General features: G+C 43.4%; 1 protein-coding gene across 1 annotated transcript; it reads right to left on the reverse strand.

Moving 5' to 3' along the window:
• Positions 1-1,273: 1,273 nt before the first annotated feature.
• LOC117725990 (DENN domain-containing protein 2A-like) lies at positions 1,274-12,241 on the reverse strand. The gene is given in 21 exon segments (XM_034525945.1): positions 1,274-1,889; positions 2,008-2,094; positions 2,174-2,443; positions 2,545-2,653; positions 2,749-2,790; positions 2,908-3,085; positions 4,628-4,776; positions 5,115-5,200; positions 5,203-5,254; positions 5,351-5,428; positions 5,871-5,940; positions 6,241-6,350; positions 6,919-7,124; positions 7,213-7,263; positions 7,357-7,450; positions 7,566-7,781; positions 7,869-7,963; positions 8,481-8,572; positions 8,764-9,843; positions 10,853-10,924; positions 11,792-12,241. Coding segments are annotated over 21 exon segments (3,201 nt in total). The 5' UTR covers positions 11,824-12,241; the 3' UTR covers positions 1,274-1,857.
• Between the last annotated feature and the right edge of the window lie 439 nt (positions 12,242-12,680).

Consider the following 12,680-nt stretch of genomic DNA (forward strand, 5'->3'; position numbering starts at 1 on the left):
AGCAGTTATTGCTCAAATATAGTTGTCATACATAATTGCTACCACTGGATGTATTGGCAAAAGGTGAACGTATTAACCCTTACTTTTAGCTAATTAAGCTGTTTATCCTTTTAGCTATCTATTTAGATATTGTCCAATACTTTTAGATTATCGTTATTTCAACTATTTCAACTATTCAGCTATTACTTTTAGCTAACTATTAATAACTGATAAATAGGTTACTTTTGAATTTGCTAAATACTTTTAGCGAAGAGTTTAAAACTGTTTTCTTTTCTTGAAGGGACAGTTGAACCCAAAATTGAACCTGTAGTGCTGTTTATCGATCTAGATCCCGGTTACTTAAGATAATCCACAGACCTTGTTCCACAATGGTTCCACAATGGTTCCACAATGGTTCAGTGTACCCCGTGGCAATTGCAGAAGTGCCCCTTGGGGTGCAAGTACCTCTGGGTGGTCATCATTGTTATGAGCCTGTATTTGTATGACATGTTTTGTCCTCTGTGCATCTGTATATGCATCAACATCTGTGTCAGCAGGTGTGTGTGAACTTGCCACTAACAAGGTGGCCGGTTGGGTGCTGTGCGGTGCCCCGTGGCCCCTTGGGCTTGCTCAGCAGTCACAAACCGAGCACTCCGGTCCTCAGACAATCCACTACTATGCTCTGCTCTGCACCTGTGTTATGTTTTCAATGCTGACAAAGATGTGTTTTGGTCTTCGTGGGCTAAAGATCTGCTTTGTTTCCATGACTCAGAGACTGAAATAGTAAAGTTGCCACCAACTCTGAACCGAGGCTCTTTGTAGTAAAAAAGGCCGAATCTTTTCGAGCACACAAACACAGCAGTGAATGGTTAGCAAATGGGTGGTATGCAGATTACTCACTGTGTAAAACTGGCACACAAATGCTGAGTGAACACAATTCACTTGGCTTTGATTTTCAGCTCAGGATTTTCCAGTGTGTAATAAAATATAAATATTTTGAGCACAGTGTCATTGGATACAGTCGGTTCTTCCCACCAATTGTTTATACTCTACGAACTGGAGGGAGGCGGGGGAAGAGATTTACAAAGTTTACAAAGATGACATCCAAACTGTAATGCATTGATTATGAGACATTTCTTTCAATGGAGAAAAAAAACATAGTGACAATCAAGATAGTGGTTCAAGTTCAAAACACCAAACAGAGAATATTTATCTATTTGTTTTATTTTATTCATTTACTTGCGATGTCACTATTATGATTTTTTTTTCAAGTGAAGCAGTAAAGAGCATTTTCTGTTCAGTCACTGACAGTGTGAAGATTATCTAATCAAAGAAAATCTACTACCGCCCCCTTGTGGATTTTGAGGGTGCAGCGTGAACTTTCAAGTCAAGTGTGAAAGGTTGACTGACTATCTGATTTTTGTACTCATCAAACCATTCAGTGGCCCCTTGTGTCCTTTGCACTCTATACTCATGTATTCAGGTTTTCCCTTTATTTTGCCAGCAATGTGTATCTTACAGCATTACACCTCAGATCAATTTTATCTTTATACATTCAGTTATTTAGGGCTCATGAATGCTGTTGCCTTAAGAATATAATCTAAAAAAGGAACCAACCAAGAACATCTTAAATATGTATGTTAGTCTACAGCCCCATGTTTCTTCATTCATTTGAAATACAGCAGGATTTTCATCGTGTCCATCATGAGCTCCTTGAGCTAAAGTCGCCCGGTGACATAGGTGAGGATGGGGTGAACAAGCATATTTAATAAAGCACCCTCATTTGTTTTGCTGGATCTCTGCAGTCTGTGAAGTCTTCCCTTGTTTCAGGGCTTCTTCTTTTTCATTTGTGTCTCTTTGTGTGCAATTGCAGTGGCATTATTTCTTGGAAAGAAATTTTATCTTGTTTCCTAGAGCAGAGGAAAAGAAACAAGAGCGAGTTGAGTTGAGAGTGAGCCTACTGCAGATTGTTTTTTGCAGAGTTTGTTTCACTATAACAAAGGAAGAACCTCTCAGAAATAAACATACCCAATCCTTTGAGAAACCTGTTTACCCTCCGATGTTCATTCTCGTGGATGGAGTCGAGATACTCCTGCACCCTCACTTCAAACAGTCCTGATGAAAGAGAAAGAATCATGAATCACTGGTTCAGCTCCCAGCAGCCGAACCCCTTGTTTCCCCTGCAGCTCTTCACCTCTCAGAGCCTGCCTGTGGAGCTCTCTCTCCTGGATGAACCAGCCGAACATCTGGGTCTCCATGAAGACCTCCAGGAAGCGACGCACGGTCTTAGACGGGATTGCTTTGCGAAAACCCTCGCGCTGGAAGGAGCAAGCGACCGGGGAGGAGGAAGAGGACGAGTAGCCGTCTTCCCGTTCACCTGTGGTGAAGAGTGGATAGTGGCCTACGAGCTCCACGAAGAAACGCACGAAGGCCTCGGACACAACGGTGCTAAGATGGCCAGAATCTGAGGAGAAGAAGACATGCAGTGTAATGTGAACTTGCTCAGTTGCAAAATGAAACTGCTTTTCTGGCTATTTTTCAGTTTCAGTCCTTGTTATGTCTCACCACCAGGTGTGTCTCCTCCTCTCTCATTGGCCAGCTCTCTTCTCCTCTCCAGAACTGTCTCCAGGGCTGATTGGAGCTTAGAGGGCAGGATGGAGTCCTCATCGTCCAACTAAATGTGACAAACAGCATAGAACACTGATTTGTAGGTGAGTTAAGGATGAAATGATTAGTATATATATAGATATAGTACAACACATGACCTACTTGTCTGAGAAACCGACTGTTTCCGAGATCCACAACCAGAACCTGTGCACAGAAAGACGTCATTATTGCTGCTGCATTAATGCATTTACGTGATAAATCTGTGAATAAGTATTCTTTTATATGACTCAAGTGACTGCTAAGAATGAGTCCTTCTCTGACCTCCTCCAGGGGCAGCTCAGTGAGCTGGGGCAGGGAGCTGGACAGCAGGCCCACGATGAACGGGGTCGGGGTGCAGACGATGTCGAGCATGGCCGAGGGCAGCACGGGGATGTAGGTGTGCTGCCACACAAAGGGGTACAGGAGCGCCACGACAGCATGGCAGCACTGGGAGAGAGTACTGCAACACGGGGAGTGGAGGGCGGCAATCAGATATTATCAAATGATGATGAGCACAAAGGGGAACGCTATTCAATGCATGTTTTTATAGTATATTTTGTTCTTGGAGAGAGAGAGAGAGAGAGAGAGAGAGAGAGAGAGAGAGAGAGAGAGAGAGAGAGAGAGAAAGAGAGAAAGAGATACAACACATAAGTAATACTCAATCTCACCACATGAGGGGGCTATGGTTTAAAATACAGTCTAGTCCCTGTGAATATTCCCTACGGCAGTGGTTCCCAAAGTGGGGGTCGCGACCCCTAGGAGGGGCGCGGTGGTACTACAGGGGGGTCGCGGCTTCATCACCAACCCACACACACAGACGCACACATACACCGGTAAAACAATATAAAATAACCGACGTGACATGCACTGTGTTCCAACCACGCCACCAGAGCGGCTCATGTCACAGACCGACTGTGGCAAAACCAGCGAGAGCGAGAGAGCGAGCGCGCGCCCGAGCGAGAGAGAGACACACAGCGACACGGAGCGAGAAAGATACGGAGCGACAGAGAAAGATAAAGATAAGAGAAGGAAGTATGTACAAAGATGGACAGATTTGTGACTGGTCTAAAGCGTAAATCCGATGGAACTTTTGTTACAGCCGCAACAGGCGACGCGACCACCTCGACAACGCCTCAAACTAAGGTAAAGGCAAGGAAATATAGCGAGGCATATCTGTCTCTGGGCTTCACAAGCACTATTGTCGGTCAGGGTGAGAGACCCCAGTGGGTTTTGTGTCTTAAAATACTGGCGGCAGAGAGCATGAAGCCCACTAAATTAAAAAGACACCTGAAAACCCACCACCCCGAACATATTAACAAGCACCTTGAGTTTTCTATTTTTTTCCCCAGTTAAACAAACTGAAGAATAAACTGTGAAGTGATATGTACTTATTTTAGAAAGAAATAAAAATATGTTATACAGTTCATGCATTATAATGCAATTCATTAAAAGCCAAGAAAAAATTGGGGTCGGGTTGCGGGGGTGTGTGTGTGGGGGGGGGGGGGGGGGGGGTGGGGGGGGGGGGGGGGGGGTCGTCCAATGTTCCTATATCATCAAAGGGGGTCTTGACAGAAAAAGTTTGGGAACCACTGCCCTACGGTAACATTTCCCAGAGAGGAAAGCAAAGTTACATACTTCTTTCATTTACGTCACTCAACATCACATTCCACTACTGTGAGTGCTCTCTCTGACTCCCACTGGCTTTCTGCTGCAGAACAAACAATCTGGCCCCAGCACAACAACAACTCAACAGACTGGCCTCAAAATATCTCTCCGGCATGGGCCCTGACTAAAACTGGGGCCGCCTGAAATGTATTTTAAAATGAAGCTCTGGACCACCCGTGTTTCGTAATGAAAACACCCTCTGGCGCTACAACTGTTGATATCTGTCTTCTCCGTAATTACATTCAAGATGGAAGGAATGAAAGCTCATATTTTAAGAGCCATAACTTGGGCTATTGTGTTAGCCTGCCAGATAAATAGCTCAAGTGGAAGGATCAACCTGAGTTTGTCAGCGGTGAAGATGACCCTTCGCTCCAGCAGCAGAGACCCCAACACCCGGAGGAGCAGGCGCAGACTCAGACAGGAGAACAGACACTCGAAGTCCACGTGCTCCAGCCGCGAGTCGGAGGGCCGACAGAGCTCCATCACCTGGGGTTAAGACGGATAAATATACAAAGTTATGGAAGACCATAAATACTGGTGACATTTGTTTTTTTGTTTTTTTTTACCTTTCGAGCATATGAAGGTGAAAGGATTTATTTTTTAACTGGTAGAACATGCCAAAAATGTATCACACACTCCCATCAAAAGAGTGTCTGGCACATCACCTAATCTATTCTTCCTCCCATTGAAGATCGCTGCTGCCAAAAGTGACAGCATCACCAGCACAGACGACGGTCGGCTAACTTGAATTCTAACCGACAATCAAACGCATTTTCCAAAAAACAGGTTAACGGGGTTGATTTAAATATTTCAGTCTCCATCACCTCAGTGCCAGAGCCGGGGAGGAACGTTTTGATGGTGATGGTTCTGCCTGGAGCTGGAAACTGAGCCTCCATGATGGCTCTCATAAAGGCTGCACAAGGGCTGGAGACAAAGCCCTCCGCCTCTCCACCTCATCCAGCACCTACAGTACACACACACACACACACACACACCTTATACATTCGCGTAATTACTTTACAGTCAACAATATCATAAGAAACCAGTCAGCGTGGTTTACCTTGGAGAACAGGTTGAAACAGCCAAGATGACTGACAATACAGTAGACTTCTGGGAGACGTTTACCTTTTCCACTGGGCTGAAAAGAAAGGGAGAAATATTAGCCTTTTTAATGTATTTATTATTCGTAATTCAGTTTAACGACTATGTATCCTTTTGGATTAACAACTGTTTTTTTTAACAGTATTATATAAATCCTAAAGGATCATGTAATCCGTCCTAGAGTGACACGGTTTTAACAGGACAGAGGCCACATTGAAGTTTTTTAAAATGAAAACATATTACTATACTATAAACAGCACTGAAACACACATATACAGTCAAAAGAGATGGACAGAAACACATGCAGACGTGCACACATACACACTCTCACACACTTCCTCCCAGACTCTCAGATAGACTATTTTCCCACAGGCCCGCTGACTATTTTGGCACGGTTATTTACTCAGCCGTCATCGTGGTATTTAGCCACTTCCTGTTCAGTAGCAGTGCACTTATTTATTCAACTCATTTCTATTTACCAGTAAACGCCGGCAGTATCCAAACCTCCTGCTCCCATCCTCTCCAGTCAAAACAAAGGAGAACATCTCACTATGAGGGATGACCCACAACAGATACACAAATAAACATGTGATTGGTATATTTTAATTGTACATATATATACATACAATATGCATAGATATATGTTCATAGACGCTGACTAAATGGACTCATACATCATCAGTCCAGTAGTGATGTCTATCATGGGTATAACATCAAGTCTTCTAGTGGTAATAAAAGTTCTTCAATATTGACCTGCTCCTGGAGAGAAATGGCTCTTTTTTTTAGCATTCAATTATTTTAAAGGTATGTGATATTTCAGTAGCATTAAGGTAACTTTTACACTCTCACCTTGGGTAGTTCTCCACCGGCTCCCAGTCTTTTGCGTCAGGGAAACAGAACTGAGGAATGATCCTCAGCTGATCCTCCGTCTCCCTCATGAACTTGAAGCTCCGCTCCAGCTGCAACATAACAAAAGTTGACCGTTTATTTGTGTTACTTTTGTGCATTTTCTTTCATTTAATTGCAATCATTATTTCACGCATATCTGTCTAGAATCAACAGGTAAATGCTTGCATGTTCTTATCAATAAATGAAAGTTTACAGATTTGAATTAGGATGTATTAAATGCTACTGTCTGAACAAAGAAATCCTCCCTCTTCCTATTTTAGCTTTTTGCATTGAGATCATCTTGTCTGGTTGAATTGGGATCAGTTAAACATTTTTGAATTATTCTAAATGTTGACTATTGTCTGGCTGAGGTTAAAGACATTTGTATTTTGAGTTAAATGGGTACTTCTGGGATTTTCACATTGCACCTCCAAAAAGTTTGTGGACTCACAAGAGACGGATGTTTAAAAAAGAATTCCAAATAATTATAGCAGGATTTTTAGTCCCTAATAAGAAACCGAAGACTGGAGCCTACATTTCCTGAGTAGTGATGATGATTGCATGATGAGTTGACTGCACTTAATGTGCACAATGTGTGGTTTGCTCCTGTAAAACAAGATGGCAAGTAAACATTCTGACCTTTGGGGGGAACTGCTGTGTGACCTCCGGCAGATAGTGGCCACCGGCCTTCGACTTCTGCAGCGACACAACTAGGAAATACTCAAAGAGTCGACGCTGGTGCCGCTCCTGTTCCAGAGAGCCGTTTCCAGTGTTGGTGCCGTTGTAGTGGGCCTGGCTCGGTTGGCTCAGTATGGACTGGACTGACACGAGACGCTGACGATGAGCTGGAAAAGAGGAAAGTCAGATACAGCATGGTTATAAATTCAAGATGTCAAAAGATGTCAAAAAAAAATAAAGTTCTGTGTAATCTACCTTTCGCTCTTTCTTCAACCTCACTCTCAGAGTCACTGTTCTCATCTGTAACTGCAAACAAAAGTCATGTCTCCGAAGACAAAACTTTATCATTTACATTATAAGCGTTAGGAAAAAAACAACGTTTCATTTCAACATCATCACCTCTTCCTGAGCTCATCTCAGCGTAATGATAGATCCTTCGCAGATGTTTCTTCCCAATCCGAGCCTCAAAGATGCTGTTGATTCTCAGTACAACCTGTTGGGGGGTGGGAAAGCTCTGAATCAGTGTGATTAAATACTTCAGCATATCTTTAATCAAGGATGATGGGATTCTGGATAAGAAAATACATATCCAGCTCTCAAACACACACCGTTGGTATCCTACGGCAAGTGCGGCTGTAGGGATCTCCGGGCACCAAGGAAGTGTGTTCAGTGTGTTCAGTGTGTCCAGTGGGAGTGGAGGGAGGGCTAAGCCGGGGTGGAGATGAAACAGCCCCCCTGCTGGTGCTGTGGGGCGACTGGTTGGTTCTCCGCAGGTCCAGCAGCTTGAAGCCTGAATTCTGCCTGAAGAAGCCGGGCCTCGGGGTCTACAGACAAAAAATACAGTTTCATAGGCAATTGGAAAAGTGTTGGTGTTATTGCTAAGTATTATGCTTGGCTTGTATTGCAAGAACCTTGGTTGTATCGGCACCAGGAGAGGAGGGCAAAGACTGCTGGGAGCATTGACTCTCCAACTCTATGTCCTCATATGGGTTCTCCTTAGACGAGTCTGTAGGGAAACCAAAGATGGCAATCACTTACACAAGTTTCAAACAATATGGCTATTCTGATATTTTAAGGCTGCCAGTAGAAATATCCAATATCTATGTCATACAACATCATTTTCTGCAGAATGTCCTTGATGATTGAGTGGAAACACATTTAATCCATGTGGAAACACACAGATTCTATAAAACACCTGGGACATATTCATGAGCGGTAGCGCCTGTTTTACAGTTTACATTTTAGTCTAAAAATAGTTTGGCAAATACCCGTAATACCTTTTTTTAGTGGCCAATAACTATGAGGAGACAGCCTAGAGACAGTTAGCTTAGCACAAAGACTGCACCCAGCCAACAAATAGTCAAGCCCATAACCTTCTATAAAAACACAAATTGGCAAGCTGACTCTCCCTATTTCACGTCTTTGTGCAAAGCTAACTCTAAAAAAACAGCTAATAAGTGAAATTCCCATGACGTGAAACTATTTCTTCAAAAAGGGGGAAACAGTTATGGACATTGCCTTACCTGGGACGTCTTCATAGTGATGTTCCTGAAACAGTGAGCGAGAGAAGAGCGGGCTCGTTGACCCTGTGAGGTCTTCAAACTCAAAGGATCTCCTGCCACGGGCAACAAAAGAGTGCAAATAAGTGAAGCTATGTTTCTAAAGTTTACATGGATTTGTTAATATAATTGATTTTTTTCAGGTATGACTGTTAGTACGGCCATGGAACCATATATTGTGTTTTATATTGGTTTAGCTCTGGCTAGTTTTTTTGAGCTACCAATTCCATTCTTGTTCCCACTGTACCTGTTGACTTTGTCCCTGACTCTCTCTCCCCTGGGTCTCCCGTAGACACCAGATGGAGGTTTAGAGGAAGGCTTTGTAGAGATGGAGGGCAGCGGGGGGAGGTTCCTCTGCTCTCTGCCCTTCCTCTGACTCTTCCCAATGGGGCTGGTGGCCGGATGCTCAAAGGTGCGTCTGGGTTTGGGGACTGGGTTGATGGGGGGCGCCCCTGGCTCTGTGTACACGTTCTCCTGGTGCTGCTTTCCTTTCGCTGCACTCGTTTGACCCACTTGTTTGTCCTTGCTCGGTGGGCTGAAGTAGTTTCCGAGCTCTGGAGGGGTTTTCCCGTGGTTCTCCCCCATAGCCTCCAGGTTTTTAAAAAGGGTGAATACAGATCTCTTCTCCTGGCTGGTTTGTTCTGCTGTTCTCCTCTCACTGCTTTTCCTCAACGTCCCCACTGGCTGCTGTACTGCCACTGCAGGCGAACAAGGCCTTGAAGCAACACGCTTCTCTACATTCTCTTTCTCGTGATCTTGCGTTTCTTTGTGCACAACTCTGCCGCTGTCCTCCCCTTTGTGGTTTTCACTGGGCTTGTTGCTCTTGAACGTCCCTCTTTGCTGTTTCCCAGGTTCAACAGGTGAACAAGGCCTTGAATCCACAAGATTTCCGACATTCTCTTTGCCAGGATTTTCCTTCTCCTTACAGGCTACTTTCCTGCAACTCTCTGCACTCGGCTCATCGGTAGTTTTACTCTTTTTTGTCAGGGATTCTGTCCTTTTTATGTCGGCGCACTGGCCCAAAGAACCCGAGGTAATGGGTGAATGAGTGGGTTCCTTTCCCTCCCACAGAGAAATCTTGTCCTTGATGTTGCCTCCATTGGATCTGGGGAGCTTGTTGCTCACCAAGAGAGGGTTCTCATTGCTGTGAGGGTCGAAGCTCGGCCTCCTGTGAGCCATCACGAAGGATTCACCCGGCTGGTTGCTCAGGTTGTCTAATGGGGTGAAGGGGAGTTTGGGTGCCCCCTCTCTTCTTTTCCCAGCGTTCTTGTTTTCTCCTGAAGAGATATGGAAATCACTTCTCTCACCAGCACAGCCCTTCTTTTCCCTAACCACACAAAGAAAAGACACAAAGACGTTAACATGAATCAAAATACACACAAACAAACCGATCAAAGATTACAAATGGGTGTGAACGCAGTTCTGGAGTAAATATATGGTCACAATGATCTCTAACTGACACGTTCACTGCACAGTACAAACCACCCACCGACCTTCAGCTTCTCCTGTTTGTTTTATATTTGATATTTTAAAAAACGGCTGTTGGAAATGAGCAATTAATGCTGTGATTGCATTGGATAATTGTTGTGCACTTATCTGTGTATATTGTGTTTGGCCCTATTAAATGAACATGAAATAAAGTCAGTTCACATTTGACCACTTGTTTCCATTGAGAGTGTGAAACCTAGTTGGCAAGCAAGCAGAGCAGTTGAAAATAGCTAGAAGTAATGGATACGTGTTTGAAACAGTTAGCTAGATATGTTGAACAAACAGTTAAAATAGATACAATTTAGATAATTATAGTAACTAAAATAAGTAAAGTAATAGTTGAAATAGCTAAACGTGAAGGATATGATGTTTGAAATCTGCCACTGCACTTTTCTTCAACGTGGATCAAAGCAACTTAATCAATTTAATACAAAACAAGTTTGGTGATGGATTCATGAGCTCACGTTTTATATAATTCCTCATAAAATAGAGTCTAGAAAGCTGGACTTCCCATACAGTCACTAAGCCAGCCTGATCGGGGACGCTTTGTCTTTTTCTGGCGACAGTGGGAAAATTCAGCCTCCAGAGAACAAGGCTATTGGCCGAGCATCTTCTTCTCATCAGCCTCGCTAAATAAACACATACTTGGAACGGGGCCCATTTCATCAAACTGTTATGCTTTAATAAATAAACAGGAGGAAATTGGAAAGACCTTTTCTGACTTTTCTTTAATGGGATGAAGGGCAACTTAAACCGTGTTACTTATTTCTCAGGAAGATATTTGTGAGGAAAATGTCTCCATCTCCTACAGGGACAATGTTCACTGATAGACCTTTTCTCATACAGACCTGCTGACAGTGGAGTAGATGCAGTCCGGCGTGATTGTCATTCTCTTAGTGGCCGCCATGATCACTGTACACCTGAGACGGAGAGAGAGAGAGAGAGAGAGAGAGAGAGAGAGAGAGGGGAAAGCATGTCGAATGTGGCATTCAGAATGTTGATATTAACATGTTTTATTGGCCTTGTGTCTGGTTTGGCTTTTTTTTCACTGACACTGAATACATCTGCACACATTTTTTTTCCCTTTTTCACTCAATGTGTTCGACATGAGATTAATTAAGATCCTTTGTAACATTTTAGGCAGTGTGGCCATCATGCACTGCTGGTAATGTATGGCATTGGAGGGCCAGCTGGGCAGACTGGAGAAAAAAACATGACAACCTGGTGCGACTCACACGCAGCAACATTTCAACAGTCATTAGGGAACGCACACATGATTGAATCACTCTTCTCTGCCTTTTCTTTCATTGAGTGCTCCTTATAGTCCACGCAGGAGACCGACCTTTGCCCCGCTCTGCCTTCCACTTCTCGACTCTCATACTTTTACATCTCTCAGGCCAATGTTTTAAAGTTCAGTGGCCTCCAAGATAGTGCTTGGTAGCTTCCCAGCAATGAGGCTGTTGCCATCATTTGTTTAGTTGGTATGTGGCCCAAATGACAGTGTGCATGAGCAGAGGCACTGCATGCAGTTCTGAAAGATGTCGGCTGTAGCTGATTAGCTGGGAAACAGATTCAGCTCCATAGTTACTGTGTGATAAAGGCATTATTAATCACTTTTTTCTCTGTCAATTAATTAGAAAACCAAGTAGAAGATATATGACTCAATTAAATTAAGAATTAAACGCTCATTATTCTCATAACACTGAGTGAAAATAGGAGCCAACACGGCCCATGGAAATCCCACCAATTTTGTATATTAAACACACAAAGTCCAAGCTGATCCTTACCTCCTTCTGTCGTAAAGTGTCCATGTGTTCATTAGTGAAATGGGAGCATAATGCAACCAATGCTGCTGTAACAGAATCCATTGGCAAAACCTCCAAACCAGCTCGCTGTGCTGTATGTCCAGGTTACACCATCTGCATTAGGTTTTCTAACTCTATTTAGGCCTTGAAGTGAGTCGTCAGAGGTTTAATAGAGACTGCACGCTTCTCTCCCTGTGCATTCTCCAATCTTCAATTTTCATTCACTCTTTCTCTCCCACCACACACAAAATATGACTTCCTCCCTCCCTCTCTCTCTCTCTCTCTCTCTCTCTCTGTCTGTCCCTCGCTCTCTCTTATGTCTCTATCTGCTCGCTGTCTCTCTCACAGCTGACATTACGAACAAGCTATGTCGAATGAATGAATGACTCGTGAAAAACAGACTGAAACTATACTTTAATGTCCTAATCTTGCCGACAAGCTGCAGGGAAATGAGTGACACATGGGGAAGACGTTATTGTGTCACATTATTTCCCTCCAAATCTGAAGGTCGTTGGAATTCACATCACACCTGCTTCTGGGCTACAGTTGCTCATGCAGCTGTAGCCCACCCTCGTTGCCCCAGAGTGTCTATTCATTTACATAGAGGTGAATAAGAGAGGCCCAATGGGTTTTGCAAATTGCAAGTGAAAAAAGAACGGACATGGTACTTCCAATGTCACATCCAAAGAGAAACAAACTACTGGTAAGTTTTCTTTAACTGTGATGATATAAATGAACTCACATGGCTAAGAGATGTTTCACAAATCAGTATTAGAAGCATACAACAACATACTTGGCACTTGTGATATACATATGTTTTCATATTTGACATACGTAAGTGCACAATACTCTCATTTGAATTTGAATTGTT

Source organism: Cyclopterus lumpus, chromosome 23, assembly GCF_009769545.1.
Source record: "Cyclopterus lumpus isolate fCycLum1 chromosome 23, fCycLum1.pri, whole genome shotgun sequence".
Taxonomy (NCBI): Eukaryota; Metazoa; Chordata; class Actinopteri; order Perciformes; family Cyclopteridae; genus Cyclopterus; species Cyclopterus lumpus.